The 16,929-nt window shown below is 35.4% G+C and overlaps 2 protein-coding genes across 2 annotated transcripts; both read left to right on the forward strand.

Annotated features, from left to right (window-relative positions):
* Positions 1–5,945: 5,945 nt before the first annotated feature.
* On the forward strand, positions 5,946–8,041 carry LOC136223359 (phosphopantothenoylcysteine decarboxylase subunit VHS3-like). The gene is made up of 3 exons (XM_066011309.1): positions 5,946–6,226; positions 7,320–7,375; positions 7,471–8,041. The coding sequence occupies exons 1-3, from the start codon at positions 6,098–6,100 to the stop codon at positions 7,778–7,780; spliced, it is 495 nt and encodes a 164-aa protein (XP_065867381.1). The 5' UTR covers positions 5,946–6,097; the 3' UTR covers positions 7,781–8,041.
* A 6,380-nt stretch (positions 8,042–14,421) lies between these two features.
* LOC136223962 (amino acid transporter AVT6E) lies at positions 14,422–16,566 on the forward strand. The gene has a single exon (XM_066012142.1). It carries the CDS (start codon positions 14,640–14,642, stop codon positions 16,116–16,118), a length of 1,479 nt encoding a protein of 492 aa, XP_065868214.1. The 5' UTR covers positions 14,422–14,639; the 3' UTR covers positions 16,119–16,566.
* The last annotated feature ends 363 nt before the right edge of the window (positions 16,567–16,929 follow it).

Here is a 16,929-nt window from a genome sequence, read left to right on the forward strand (position 1 = left end):
TGTTCGCATCTGTCCTATTACCAACAAGCGTCTATCACCAATAATTCACATTAATAAGTTACCAACAATTTACATTCATAAGTTACCAACAAACATTTACATTTTACAAAAGATTACAATCCAATCAAATTAGGCCGTGTAATTAGATCATTCTGGTTCAACAATCGTTGGTTGAAGAGTTCCAAGCACACCCGCAGCCTATAGAAACATCCATCAAACCCGGAGAATCCATAATTCGTACATAATGGCCCTTTTTCAACATAATGCTGAGCAAACAAGCATAGGAAGACACCACAATCATTGGATTTGCGCAGCTGTTGTGGGCACCCGCGAGCCCTCGCCCACTTTATCAATCGATTACCGTTATCAGGCCTCCCACTTTTATTCCAGTTATCTCTACCTCTTCAAACCACGATACAGTCTGTCCCCAATCGGTTCCACCTAACGTCCTCAGCTGATCATGGGGGGTACTCTTCTTCCAGTCGTCATATGCCTGTATAAGGTGTCCTTGTATACGATCGCGACCATCGTGTTGTTCCACAGGGTACTGGGCATCATCATCATCAAAATGATATTCCATCCGAGGATCCATGAATGGTGACTTAACGTCTTTCCCACGTTTCTTTTCTCGCTGGGGTCTCCCTTTCACTTCTTCCTCCTTGATGTTTCCATCCCTTCCTCTCCCTCTTCTTCCTCCTCTTGTCCCTCTCCCTCCCCTTCCATCCTTTCCTCCTGCATCCCTTACCCCCCCTCCTCTCCCTCTTCCTCCTCCTCTTCCTCCTCCTCTACCTCCTCTTTTACCCTGCCCTTCCTCCTCATGTTTAACCTCGATAGTCAAATCTTCTATTTCTCCATTGTCTTCACGTCTAGGTAAAGATGATTGGACAACTTGGTTAACCAGAAGAGTAAGATGTCCATGATCGATCTCAGCATCATGGTCGTCATGGCTCTCATCCTGTTAAAACACCAGCGGGGAAACACAGATTATATCATTATGACCTCAGGTAAAAGCACTATATTAAACGTTAAAAACAAACTTACATCAATCATTATAACAATTTCCCTCTCCTGCTCTTTCTTCTCCCTCTCCTCCTGCTCGTTCTTCTCCCTCTCCTCCTGCTCTTTCTTCTCCTTCTCCTCATGTTCTCTCTTCTCCCTCGCCTCCTGCTCTTTCTTCTCCCTCGCCTCCTGCTCTTTCTTCTCCCTCGCCTCCTGCTCTCTCTTCTCCTTCTCCTCATGTTCTCTCTTCTCCATCTCCTCCTGCTCTTTCTTCTCCCTCGCCTCCTGCTCTTTCTTCTCCATCTCCTCCTGCTCTTTATTATCCCTCTCCTCATGTTCTCTCTTCTCCCTCGCCTCCTACTCTTTCTTCTCTATCTCCTCATGCTGTTTCTTCTCCCTTTCCTCATGCTCTTTCTTTTCCCTCGCCTCCTGCTGTTTCTTCTCCCTCTCCTCCTGCTCTTTATTCTCCATCTCCTCCTGATCCGTCTTCTCATTATCCTCCAGACCTTGTCCTCCAATCTCCATCTCATACATATCAACATCCCGTTGTGACTTCAGTTCCTGCACATCACGTTCTACAACGGACAATCTATTTACAAAGGCATTCATTATCCGCTCTTGCTGACCAAACTGTTCAGTTATCATCTTCTCTTGCTCAGCAAACTTGTCATTCATTTTCTTCTCGTGCTCATCAAACATCATCCTCAGTAGTCGTTCCAGACCAGATTGTTTCTTCTTCTGGACAGGTACTCTAGGTGAGACAATGAAGGCATTTTCATCATTATCAGTCTCAGATTCACTGTCATCCTCTACATCAACATATCCCCCTTCATATGTACTTAATCCCTCATGTTCCTCCTTTTCCATGCCTTCATCCTCTTGCTCCTCTTTCCCATCTTCTTCCATCTCCTTCCCCTTTGCAACCTCTTGCCCCTTTTCCTCCTCTTGCCCCTTTTCCAAATCGGTAAACACTTGGTCATAATTACACTGCAGACCATCCACATGGTTTACTAGATGATCATACCATGAGCTTTCTTTCTCTCTTTCTTCAGCTGTAAGTTTCGTGGCATTTGGTTTTACACCCGACTAAAAATACAAATGTACAAATAAACAAGCCAGTCAGATGTATAGCACAATAGTGACACATATAGGCACAATGCTTGGTCAACTTACTTCAAAAATGGCTAGGACTTTGGGCAATTTAGCGATACCGATCTTTTTCCATCGTAGCCATCGTGGGATGCGAGTGCCTTTCTTCTCATACCATGTCCGGGTGGCATCCCATACTTCCAACAACCAAGCCTGCAACAAAGTTCCAATTCATTATTTATGCCTATTACCAACATTTCTAGTATACGGAATATACACACATCATACCTGAAATACGTGTGCAAAACCATATAGGTTGTATGAGACACGGTTAGTCCTTAACTTCTCCCTATAAGCGACCAATTGATCAATTCGGTCTTTTCCACCATCTATCCCATTAACAAGAGACCTGTAGGTCACATCCCAACCACAAACACCCCACGAGAACTCGTTAAACATTCTTGGAAATTCAGCAAGTTCCAACACCCAAGGAAGAACTTTTTTTTTCGCGAGTGTTATCCAACACACAGCCAATGGCAAAATACAACATGGCAAATGAAATTGCATCCTGATCAGATTCATCCTTCCAAACAGTTTGCAGCATAATTGTTTCCACGTCTTTATAGGATGGTGTAGGGATGCCTGGAAAAAAATTATTCCTAAATCTATATGGCTTATTTATCCCACTGAACCTTTCGAGAAATGCTTCCATGTCTCCAAACCATAACCCACTTAGGAGTCCAAACTCCCAATCCTCAAATCTTAACTCAACCCCTCTAACTTTGAAGCAAAGCTCCCTGGGTTTGAGGTCTTCACGTATGATCTCCCTTGTTAAAACGGTATGGCAGAGGACTCCTGCAAATACTGTATTGGTCATTTCCAAATACTGGCCGAAGCAACTCTTCCTAAATGGATTTAGTTGGTCTGATGTTAACAACCCCTTTATCTGGTTTGCTGCTTCTAGGTTACACCTAACTGTGATGACGCTTTCCGTTCCAAATGCTTTTTTGTATTTATATCCAGATTTCTTCTTGGCTTTCTTCTTTGAAGGAGAGCCATGGTTATCTCTCTTCCTCTTGTCTACACGATCATGCTGAAAAATATTGTAGACATATCATAAGGGAACATACAATTAAGCTAATTATAACGTTGAGCTAGAATGAGCTAGCGTATGCTAAAATAAGAGAGTTATCAGTAATAGTTCGTCGATATGAATGTTCTATCGGCAATATAACGTCGATATGAATGTTCTATCGGCAAAATGATCGACGATATGAATGTTATATCGGCAATATATCGTCGATATGGATGTTCTATCGGCCATTAGGCGGTCTATGACTATGTACTATCTACAATTAGGTTGCCGATGAACATACACATTGACGAATTTCAACCAAGCCGAATGACTTCCTAACACCAGACGAACCCAGAAAAAACCCTAACACTAGAAGCAGTAAACGAAACGAAACGAAACGAAACGAAATGTTCATTCTCAAACACAACAAATGTACATGCAATAGAAGAGAGAAACGCAAATGTAAAGTCAAGTTATTTACCCTCTTTTTTGTTCTTCCTTCTGAATTCGATTCGTTGTCTGAGCTTGGTGTTCTCGCCATGTCCACTCGAAGTAACAGAGATTCGCCGGATGAAATGTACAGAATCGGCCAATGAATCGCCGGAAAGTTAGAGAGAGGAATATAGGGGTGTTAGGTTAGAGTGATGGAAGTTCGAATGTTGAAGAGCGGGAGCGGAGTGTTAGAGATGAGGGCAAGGTTGGAATTTAGTTAATGAAATGTGTTAGTTTTGGTGAGATTTTGAAAGTGTGTTAGAAAAGAAAACTAACCCTTTAAAAGGTGTTAGTTTTGTAATTGTCCCAATGGATAAAGGCTTAATGAATATTTACATTAAGACTGTTATTCTAGGAGTTAAACTCTGGTAGGTTGACTACCCTAAAACTGAAAATAGTTTATAATAAATTACCATCTTATACATTGTTTTTACAATTACAATAAACCAATCCTTAACTTTGGAAATTCAAGTACTCACAACGAAACTCTAAGTCTCAATCACTAAACATCTATCATTTCATTATGGAATACTATTTCTTGACTTTTTCAAAACCAAACAACAGAGATACAAAGAATATTGAGGACGCATTAATATAAAGAATCATGTTTGTTTGTGAATTTTTCAACTTAATTTTATCATATTGAAACTTGACTCGTTTATAAATTTAACTGAACATGGTCAAACTTACCGAACCACCCTGCACGTGTATGAAATTTGATTTCCGTAAAGCCAAAAAAAAAAAGGATAATGTACCAAAATAGGTCTAAGGTTTTTGGAGAAGTACCAATTTAGGCTCAACGTTCAAAATAGCATCAATATAGGCTTAATGTTTACAACATAATATCAATTTAGGCTTAACGTTTACAGTATAGCATCAATTTAAGCCCCACGTACAAAATAGCACCAATACAGGCTTAACGCTTATAAGATAATACGAATTTAAGCATAATGTTTACAAAATATATACAATTTAAGCTAAACGTCATAATTAAATTAATCATATTATATGCAAACTAAAAGTAATTGAATATCCACAATATTTCGAACAGTGACATATATCAATATTATTTTAGCTAGTGTTCGAAATATTGTGGATATTCAATTACTTTTAGTTTGCATATATTACGTGAGCTATGGAATTTAGGAGTCATGAAATGGTTGATGAAAAACAAATATAAGGTTTTAATGGGCAAAAATACTAATTAATTGTATTATAATAAATAAGAAAATAGAACTAAATAAAAAGATAACATATAAATTAATAGCAAACGAATATAATATGGTTAATTTAATTGTGACGTTTAGCTTAAATTGGATATATTTTGTAAACATTGAGCTTAAATTCGTATTATTTTGTAAACGTCAAGCCTATATTGGTGATATTTTGTACGTGATGCCTAAATTGATGCTATATTCTAAACGTTAAACCTAAATTGATATTATGTTGTAAACGTTAAGTCTATATTGATATTATTTTGAACGTTGAATCTAAATTGGTACTTTCCCAAAAACCTTAAACCTATTTTGTACCTTATCCCAAAAAAAAAGAAAAATTATATGATCAAATTTGCTTATGTTTCGAATTCAAAAGGTGAAAATTAATGAATTGAAAATTTTGAAATTTGAGAAGAGTTGTTATTAATAATACTAATAATATAATATTATTAAACAATCAGTAATAATTAATAAAAAATGCTTTTTGTCATATTATTTGAATAAAAATAAAATTTGATAATTTATTTAATGCAGAAAATTTAATGCAAATAATTAGGATTTAGTAAAGTTTTTTTTTTTTATAATTTCAGATAAAATGTAGATTTTATTAAATAATTATCTTTGAATTAAAATTTTACCATTTTTTATTTTGAAACAGAAATTTTACCAAAATAAACCAATTTTTTTTTGGCGAAAATTGCATGGGACCCATGGTGAAGTATATGGTTGCTTTACAAAAATCAATGGAAACACGCCCTCACTGTGTAGGAAGACCACGCCACTTTTCATGCTTTGACACATCACGCGAGTAGCAATCCTTATTCAACCTGCTGCCTTTCTTGCTTTCTTCCTCAAATCCAAATATCAGTGTCTAAATTTAGAAACTGATCAAATCCGGATACAAAGAATTTTGTATAAAATAGTGGTTAGACATTAATAATATTTACAGATCAGTCCTTAGAACCACTAGAGATGCTCTGATACATGCAACCCACGCCGAAATGAATTGGATAGACAGAAGTGGGACCTACCGAAAGAAAACATTACCATAAAAATGGTCAAAACCCTAATGATTTTAGCTGTTCCTTGTCTCACCCAACCAAAAAACCCTCTTTCATACTTGACCTTCCTATTTTTCTGTGTCTCTTTGTCTCTGCCTTCTTCTTCTTCTTCTTCTTCTTCTTCTTGCTGATTTCTCTATATTTCCTCCTTTCTTATCGGAAGAATGGATAGTGTATCATCACATACCTACACTACTGACAATTTAAAGAGGATTTTGTTTCCCACGTTGCAAGCTGCGGCGCTGGAGACTGTCCTGCTTGCTCAAAAGTCTCTGATATCGCTTCTCTTCATGGTACATTGTTCTTTCTCTCAATCTTACTCTCTAATCCTTGTTTCTTGTGTCATTTTATTGCAATTTTTAACATCTATTTGTGGCTTTCATTTGATTTTGATGATGGGTTGTTCTCTTCTCTGAGTCTGAGGAATTGGGTATTTTTTGTATGAGGGTTTCTTGCTTACGATTTTTCAACCAAAGTTACTCGGAATGTTACTCGGGAATTTCAAGATTGTGATTTGTTTTTGTGTTAAAAGGAACTGAACTTGTTGGCAGAATCATTATATGAACAAAATTCTTCTTAGTTCTGCTCAAACTCCTGTTGAAACTGAGGGAGCACTATTTGGATTTGTAACTCTCCTTCCAATTTTTCTAAGTTGAGGATATAGTGAATTATTCAAGCAGTCCTATGCTACTGTTCTTGATGTATATTACAGTAGATCGAATTTTTCTTTTGCAAGAAAATAGTTCATGTCCTTGAAGGTATGCTATGTACCAAGATAAAAAAAAAAAGGTCATATTTGTTGGATAGTAATGTTTATAGCTTCCATTTTTTAAGAGTCTGCTTTGATTAAGAGTCAAATGGAGAAGGTTATATTTAGGCCTAACAAATTGGTGGATTTGAAGCTTTGTAAAACTTTCAAAATAAACTTATTTAACCTTATAAATCCTTCACCTCCATCCAAGCAAGGTTGATTGTTTCTCCTTCAATAACTTCAGTCTACCTCACTTCACCCTCCCCTTACATTAAAATTCTCTCCTCAACCCCATCCAAGGAAACCCTAGAAGTTGCTAAATGTTCCTTGCATTCATAGGGAATATCATTGAATTTTACTTTTTGTATAATGTGTATTCTTCAGTCTCTAATTCTTGCTTTGGGATTTCGTTTTTATCCTTTTTGCTCACTTGTGCACAAGTTATTTTCATTCAATGTTGTTGATATGTTTTTATCCTTTTTGCTCACTTGTTTGGGAGATATGGGGTAGGACTACTTTCGTTTTAATGTGTTGAGGGTATTACATTTCTGAGGCATTTTGTAAGTCTGTTTTAAGTGTATTAGCTGTTCTATATGGTTAATGTCTGCCTTTACTTCTACATTTTTAATGTACAGATATCACAAAGAGATGATTTAGGCGCGATATCTGATTCGACTGTGATTGAAAAGAGGTGAAACCGAATCTCTTTTTTATTTTCTTTAATGTTTCGTCAAATTTTCCTTGCCAAGGATCAACAAGTAATGAGATAGAAGGATGATTTTGTAGGTTTCCAATGGCTGAACTAAATAGAGTAGGAAAACCTGCAGATGAGAACAAGGATGCTGGTGATTCTGAGGATGAGGATTGTGATGATGATCAGGACGCTGATGATTCATCTGGAGAGGAAGGGAGTGATGATGATGATGATGACGACGAAGAGGATTCGGATGATGAGGTTAATGGTAATGCAGAAGGTAGTGATGATGATGAGGATGATGATGATGATGATGATGAAGACGATGATGACGATGAAGATGACGATGAGGAAGAAGATGAGGAGGAAGAAATAGAACCACCATCTAAAAAAACGAAATGATCCCACAAAGTTATATAGGGTTGGAGGAAATTTTATTTATTTAAATATTGACATACTTAAAAGGTCCTCATCATTAGCTCTCACAGAACTTCAAGGTTAGATTGCTTCTTTTGAATTATTACATCCTATGCATAAACATGGTGTCTTATTTTCTTGATATGATGACATTGACATTATTGTGAATGAGTGTGAAGCAGCAGCTCCATTTAGAGAGTGGTTATGTCACTATCTCTGTTATATATAATCTTTTGGTTTGCAAAATAGTGACAGTTGATGACAGGTTAAGTTTGGTTTGCATAATCGGTTCGGTTTTTAAGTAATTTTTGCATAGTCGATCCGAACTGAAAAACTGATATTCTCTATAAAATGAAACCGATTCAGAATCGAACCAAAAAGCCGAATTTATTCGGTTTGATTCGGTTTTAACAGGATAATGAATGGCCATTCATTAGTTGATGTTTTTGGGGATGTCTGGTATTCTAACCTATGAATGCAATTCAGAGAAAGTGAAAAAAATAATGGGAGGAAAATGTTAAAGACCAATGACCACTGACCCTGTTTGTTTGGTTGTCTTCCTTTTTGAGTGTGTTTCAGGAAGGATGAAAAATTGTTTTTTAATATTTAAATTTAAGTAGTGAATATTGAGTTTTAAATTGTAAGTTTTGAATTAAATTAAAACTGGTTATTTTTTTCTTTCTTATTTTTTTTAAAAAAATGTTATTAAAGTTAAATAGTAAAGAATACTTTAGTTTTCTAAACGTATAATGATAAACAGATCCTTGCATTTATTTAAAAAATAGTGCGGCAGCGCATGTATATGCGAGATAAAAGGAAGATGCATGCTCATGCTGACATAACAAGATTTTGAACAACTTTATTAGCCAATGTCTGACTAATACAATAACAGGTAGGCCATCTCTAAACATGCTCTTTATTATTATTATATCAAATAATACACAATAAATAAACCAAATAACATTACAATTAAAAATTAAATAACACAAATATCTCTAAAAAAATAATACATAAATAATAAATATATAAAAAAATTAAAATAAAAGCTACAAAAAAATAAATAAACATAAAATTAAAATAAATACCACAATTAATAAATAATTAACATATTTTATAAAACAAAAATAAATAATATAAAATAAAACTAAAGTTAAAATAAAAAAAAAATAAAAAAATAAAATAAAATATGTGATTTGCCTTGCGGCAAAGATGCCGCAAGGCAAAATGGTACTCTATATTTAGAGTACCACAAACCTTGCGGCATCTTTGCCGCAAGGTTATCCAGCTCCATTGGAGCTGGATTCCAAGGGCTCTCTTTATATTTAGAGAGCCTTTGGAGATGGCTTTAATATTGCATGTTTGAGAGATCGAATGGACGACGATCGATAGTTATATTGGTCTCGTATAGCGTGACAAGATTAGTTCCAATGGGGAGTTAGGAACTATTTAAAAAAATTCATGTTAAGGCTGATTTTTTTTTAAAGACTTTTACTAAGTCTTTTAGCACTGTGATGCTGAGTAGGATCAGAGGCAAGTTTAGTTAATTAGTAACTAAAGCTGCTTCTATCGTGAGTCATGAGATAGCACTTAAGTCTATTCCCGAACTCAGTGTTCAGATCACGCAACTCAGTGAGTACGTTTTACGTTTTACTAGGCACAACACAAAGCAAGTATATAAGGAGTAAGAGTTAGAAAAACATTACTCAGCAGACTTATCCTGGTTCGGCCTCCTTGCCTACGTCCAGTCTCCGGAATCCTTCTGACCTTTTGAAATCCACTACTGAGCTCTTTCAGGTAGAGCACAAACCTCTTACAATAGTTACTGAGTATACAAGAGTACCTTCCTCTATTCTTCTACTCAACATTACCTCTACCACTGAGTGCTATAACCGAGCAACTCAGTATCTCATTCTATTCTTCTAGAATTGATAAAGTTTTTGTTCTAATTACACAGAACACTTTAGATGCTAAACAATCTAGACTTTTACACAAGATTTGAATGAGTGTAAGATTTCTCTTTTACTTTGCTTTTGAGACAGAAACTTCAAGTAGCTATTTGGTGACTTGGTTGAAGATCTGCATCGAATGAAGCATTTGAGAGACCTATTTATAGTGACATCTGAGGCACCGGTTATTTTAAATTTCGAAATAATCGTTGGAGGGAAACGGCTCACAGTCGTTTTCACCCAATCAGTGCTCAGTGCCTTCGGCCAATAAGAACGTTGCATCTTCTGCCTTCTTCAGTTGCCAGGTACGTCTGGTTGGTAGTCGTTAGATTGTCCATCTTCTTTTGACAAAGTCTTCCAGACAGCTTCCTGCGTCTTCTGAAACTTTCTCGAAGTGGAACGACTTTGTCTTGAAGTTACTCAGGTCAACTACTGACCTGTCTTCTATCCGTTTGACTCAGCAGCTTCAACATGAAGCAATTGAGAATGGCTTCTCGATCCTTCTTGCTGTTGGGCTTCGTTTCTTCCTGCTGGGCCGCATGGCTTGATTCTGTTGACTTGGGTTTTGACATTCTCTTGTGGGCTTTTGGGTCTTGATCTTTTAATGTCTTAAGCTCTTATATTTAAATAACTCATCATTGAACAAACACATTAGTATTAACTAAATCAAAGAATTTAAATTCAATGTGTTAGAATATTTTATCATGGAAAATTAAATCTAACTTAAATAATTTTGTCAAATCAAAATCATTGTGGAAATGTGTTTCAACAAGTTAGTATTTTGGTTTTTGTATTTAGTTGTTACGAAATAAGTAAATTCAGAAAGTTGGTGAGACATTTGCAAAGTGCAGGAGCTAATCTACTTTTATAGCCCGAGATTGATTTTAGCCTCATGTGATTAAAAATAACAGAATAATAAATTTACCGAAATAAATCTACCCTACCTGAACATGGAAACACGAGTCTACCCGTCTATCCTTGTTACCGATTTGGCATGATACTCTATACGTAACAGAGGTCCCCGATCGGGAACTAGGTCGCCGATCGGGGGCCACCCTACGAGCAGACCCTCTGTTTACGTGTCAGAAACCCGAAACAAAGGTAAAATGTGAAAATAAATAAACAGATAACATGTAGTAGGGATGAGCTTTTAAAACATTTCAGAAGTTACCTCTGAAACGCTTTTCCAGTTTTTGGAGTGTGGTAGGCCGATGAACACCTGATTGAGACTTGAGCAGCAATCTGGACTCTGCAACAGAAAATTAAGATGAACAGAAAGTGGATTTCCACGTATTTGAACTGAGATTCACCGGTAAATGAGAGGTGGAAGTGTAATGACTTCAGAATCGACAAATAGTGAGAAACAGTTGTGATAAACGTATTTTCTCTACAATAAGACTTGAAATGATGTTTATTTTGGTGTAGGAACCTTCAAATGTAGTAAATTTGGTGTGTAAGCGTTCTTCATCTACTACAGTAAATTCCATTGCAGAGTTTCCTTATATGGATGTTCTCGATCTTTTAATATATTGATATTCTTAAGTTAGGAAACAAATTGAGAGATTAATTCTAACTAAGATTATAAGGAATTGATCATTCGGTATTCGCTAGAGATATAAAGTTTATTGAATGATTGCCGTATGTTAACTTGTATACTTGTAATTTTGTATGACAGTGAAATTAATTCTCTAAGTGAGAACTAGGAATTAATGCTTCATATGAATTATAAAGGACTCTGATTTATATCGAGAGAGTAAATTGGAAACTAAATTAACTTAGTCTATAGAGTGAGAAAAATATTTACGAAACCATACTTTAAGCACATCCATTACATTTGATTCCATAATATTCATCTATTCATCAAAGGTGTTCATAGTTTACTGTAGACTAGTTTAGATTTTTAGAATCTGATAACTTAAACCAACAAAATTCAGATTTACTGTAAACAAAAGAAACAGATAAAAGTGATAGTGAGTAATAAACTTTGTTCATATTGGGATTGATATCTTTTATTACTACAAGAAAACTGTGCACTTACAGAAATTCCTCAACAATTATCTTTTCACTAAATTTCAAGTGTTTTCACTTAATTCAAGCAATTTCACTCACTTTCACTTAAAAATCCCTTCTCTTTCTTTGAAAACTTTCTTTTTTGGTGTAAAACTGTTATTTTCTTGGTTTTGTCAATTTTTTCCACTTAAGTAGTGGAGAAAACTCTCAAAACTATAAAAAAAACTGCTTAGAAAAAACCCGAAAACCGTTTATGGTCTCCGATCGGAGACCAGGGTACTCGATCAGTGACCTACATGTCAGCGCAGGAACTTTTTAAATCTCAGAAAGATTAAACTTTATGGATCTTGATAAAAATGAAGTAAAGTAAGTTAAGGAACGCAGAAACAACAGGGTCCATGTCTTAGCTTGCATTCCGCACAACGTGATGTGTGGAGTTTACTCACACAAACTGTCAGCAAGAGTGTAACATAGACTCATCACTAAGGCCGGAAAAAGTCCGTGCTCACACATAGTGTGAGACCCTTAAATTTTGCATGAATCTCATTAGTATACCCTTAATACTTTGATATGTCTCTCAAGTTCTAATTTAATGTTTTATGTTTTTGAGATTCGAGAAAAGAGAAAGATCACACGATACAATTTTAATATCATATTAATTGTGATGTATTTATTGATCGACTAATTATGTTTTTCTGATGCCATAAAACACAATTGTAAATGCGATCTTATATGATAAATGGTGATTGAGATCGTTTGAGAAATGATATGTTATGTGATCTGGGGGGTATTGGATACAAAATCATCTGAAGATCAATTATTTGAGAAGTCTATATAATCCTAACAAATATATAGCACACACGCTCTTGACGTATGCATCGTCACACATTATATTTACCAACAATGTGAATCTTGTAGAGAGTTGGTCCTATCAAGCGTGAGTGAGATTTGTATGATATTTTGAACGAGTCACTTTTGATGGGACTCGAACCGGTCAAATTTGATCCATTTAATTTGTTACAAATAGGAAGAAATTGAAAGATAAAATATAACTTTTATTCTCAGACATATACATCATCCTTTCCTTCTTTCTCTGTAAAACAACTAAACACAAAACCAGGGGCGGAGCCAGAGGGGGTGGGGAGGGTCGGTCGACCCTCCGGCCCCGCCGGAAAACCCCAGAGAGGGGTTTTTCTCTCTGGTTCCGCCAGGAGCCGCCATGGCTGGAGCCCCTCCGGCCATGGCGGCTGCTTCAATTGCAGAAGATATACTGCAATTTTTGGGTAAGGGAAATCGATAAGAGAAAAACTATGGCTTCAATGGAGAGTAAGTTTCAGAGTTAGAAAAATGGTGGAGAAGAAAAGAATAGGGAAGAAGAAGAGAAGGATTCGATATTTTTTTAATTAATTCTCTGTTGTACTTTCCTTGTAACTTCAACATATTTACTTTTTACAGGAGAAATGCAATTCCCAATAAGTTAAAATTTGTTGTTTTTCTTTTTTATCTTTTAACTTTAACTTGTTTGAAAATAAATCAACACTTAAAAAATGAGTTTTCAATATTAAAAGAAAATTAAAGGAAATTTATATAAAAATTGAGATTTAAAAATTATATCTACCTAATTGTAATTTAAATTATATCAAATTAAATCAATTATTCTTTTTTAATATATTTTGGAATAAAGTGTAAAAATACTCTTAATGTTAACTGTCATGAGCAATTTTACCCCAACGTTTAAAATGATGCAATTTTATCCCTAACGTTGGCAGCCAATAGCAATTTTACCTCTAATATTAGCAAGTTTGGTCAATTTTAAACATTATTATAAAACATAGATATTTTATTCCTTATTTTGCACAAATTGCATATCAGTTCGTTTAAAAAAAAATTCATATTTTCTATGATTTAATAATTGAATTGGAGATTAATATCTATAAGTTTGGCGAAATATTTTAATTTTTTTTGTCAAACTCGTATAATAGACATTATATTTTAAAAATTTTTGATTTTTTTTTGTCCTACTCGTACAATAAATAGCATTTTCGGCGAATATTTTTTCCTACGTACACTAAAGCCCCTCCGAACATTCGGTGCTGGCTCGCTACTGCACAAAACTCTATCTTTCGACTTTTGAATTTCTCTCTATGATACTTCTTTGTGAATGAAGTAATCAGAATAACATACTTGGAAATCTACAAAATGTATTTATACTGTAAAAACTTTTTACATAAATTGCGAATTTACTGTTTGTAGTGACGTGATTATATAATTTTGATTCATAAATATATTTTAATTATTATTGAATTACATAAACATAATTACATATCATGTAATCGGTTCGTGTGAATTTTTACCTCTAATTACACATTTGGCACTTCCCAAACGAATAATAATTAGATAAATGATATAAAAAAAAATTCGTTATCTACTCAAAATATATAAATTTAAGTAGTTTATTAATAATTGTAATAATAATAAATTTGTGGATATTCTGTATTTGTTATTCTAGATTTGTTGTGAGCTCATTCCATTAAAAAGAAAAAAAAAAGCCGACTCCCCAAAATCTAAATTCTAAACATAAAGTCTTCAATCCTGTGGACCCAGATGACGTGGCATGACTTTTAGCTGAAAAAAAGAAAATTAAAAACAGAAAATTAAAAATTCCCATTCCACCAATTACAATAACCTTTCATCCTGCAGCTCAAAATTTCTGTGATTTGCCCCTCTTTCCCTCCGCGTCAAAGAGAAAACTAGGTTGACTTCCACTATAGATCTTGAGGCAGAGGGGCTCAATCTTTCTTTCTTTCTTCTCCTCTATTTCAAGGATCTCTAAGGTAAATATCGTAAGATTCTTTCTTTTTCTTTTTCTCGATTTTGTGTTCTATTCAATGGATAGAAATTATACAGCTATTCCCAAGAATTCATATGTAGAATTACAAGTGCATAACGATTCTGAAATCCCAGTTCATCCTCGAAAAGCCCACCTCAAAATGCTCGCTCTTGGCGATTCAGAGAATCTTAAAGGTCTCAGGAACGAAGAGGTTAAGATTTTAAATGATGGTGATGATGATTTTGACATTGATAATTATCCATCATCTGCCTCCAAAGCCAATAAAGGCTCTGGCGTTTATGGTGCGGTTTTTAACCTCACAACAACTATTATTGGGGCTGGGATCATGGCCTTGCCAGCTACAATGAAGGTTCTTGGATTGATTTTGGGGATTGTGTTGATAATTCTGATGGGTATCCTCTCTGAAATCAGTGTGGAATTGTTGATTAGGTTTTCTGTACTCTGTAAGGCTTCTTCATATGGTGAAGTTGTTCAATTAGCTTTAGGTAAAACTGCTAAGATTTTATCAGAGATCTGCATAATTGTGAACAATGCTGGTGTTATGGTTGTGTATTTGATCATTATGGGTGATGTTATGTCAGGGTCTCTCCATCACATGGGGGTTTTTGATCAATGGTTAGGGCATGGGGTTTGGGATCACAGGAGGTTGTTGATTTTGATTGTTTTGGTTATTTTTCTAGCTCCCCTTTGTTTTCTTAATAAGATCGATTCGCTAACCATGACTTCAGCTGCTTCTGTAGCTTTGGCTGTGGTATTTGTTGTGGTATGCTTTATTGTTGCCTTCATTAAGATTGTTGAAGGGACCATTGAAGCTCCAAGGTTGACTCCAGATTTCGGCTCAAAGACTGCTATTCTTGATTTGCTTGTGGTGATTCCCATTATGACAAATGCTTATGTTTGCCACTTCAATGTTCAGCCTATATATAACGAGCTCGAAGCCAGGTCGCCCCAGAAGATGAACCAAGTGGGGAGAATCACAACTGCTCTTTGCATTGCAGTTTATTCCTCCACGGCCATATCAGGGTATTTACTTTTTGGGAAAGATACTGAATCTGATGTGTTGACAAATTTTGATGCAGACCTTGGAGTTCCTTACAGCTCTGCCTTGGATTATATTGTGAGGGTTGGGTATATTTTTCATTTGGTTCTTGTGTTTCCTGTAATTCATTTCTCTTTACGGCAAACGGTGGATTCCATGGTGTTTGAGGGAGCACCTCCTCTTTCAGAGAGTAGGAAGAGATCTTTGGTATTAACAACAGTGCTATTGGGACTCATCTATCTTGGGTCTACCATGATTCCCAATATTTGGACAGCTTTCAAATTTACAGGTGCAACTACAGCAGTTTCATTGGGTTTCATATTTCCACCTCTTGTTGCATTGAGATTAAGTAATCGCGGGGAGGGTTTGACTTTTAAAGAGAAGTGCTTGTCATTGTTTATGTTAACCATGGCAGTTGCAGTTAGCTTTATTGGAGTGGTTGGAAATATTTACAGCCTCAATTCCCAATCCGATTGATACTTTTATCAGTTGTTGAGTTCTAGTTTCTATGTTGGAAAGAAACAATTTGCGAAGTTTCCACACGCGGTGGTGGCTCGTTCTCTGTTCTTATGCTGTACTATCTGCTAATCATATCTAACAGTGAGGTCAAATGTAGCTTGGTGTCCTATTGCAGAACATTGTTTCAGATGGAAATTATGCTAGGAGGTCATACCGATGCTTCCAAGTATTTGACGGGTGTGCTGATCCTCAGTTACAATGGCTTCTCAACAGGCAAGTTCTGTAGTTAAAATAATTTTAGGGGCAATGTTCTGTTGAAACCATCACTTGTAAGTTCATTATAGAAAAAACAAGAATTTCAGTAGAGGTAATATAGATTTCTATTTTAGGTTGTTGTTTCTGGCGATGAACATAGTTTACATACACTAACTGAAATACTACTGCTACTATGAAATTCTTTGAAGTATATGATCTGTGTATTATGACAATGAGTATTTACCTGCATCTGCAGTGCGAGAAAAAGAACAATGTAGAGAATTAGGCTGTGTAATATGTAATTTTACTGACCAATTTATGACTTGTATCAAGCCAAAGTTTGAAACTTTTTATGTCACAAGCAGGTTCAGCAATATGGTATTTTGCTCCAAGTGGTTAAATTTCGACAGTTAATTTGACTCTTAAAGTTGGCATTGTGGTTAAATTAGTCGAAAATGACGCACGTGTTAGTAAACCACCAATTGTACATTGATACATATCAAGTTGTAGATTGAATTAATTGATAAAGTTCATTTTAGACCAAATTGCTTATGCAAACATAGTTTAGAATCCA

Source organism: Euphorbia lathyris, chromosome 3, assembly GCF_963576675.1.
Source record: "Euphorbia lathyris chromosome 3, ddEupLath1.1, whole genome shotgun sequence".
Classification (NCBI taxonomy): domain Eukaryota; kingdom Viridiplantae; phylum Streptophyta; class Magnoliopsida; order Malpighiales; family Euphorbiaceae; genus Euphorbia; species Euphorbia lathyris.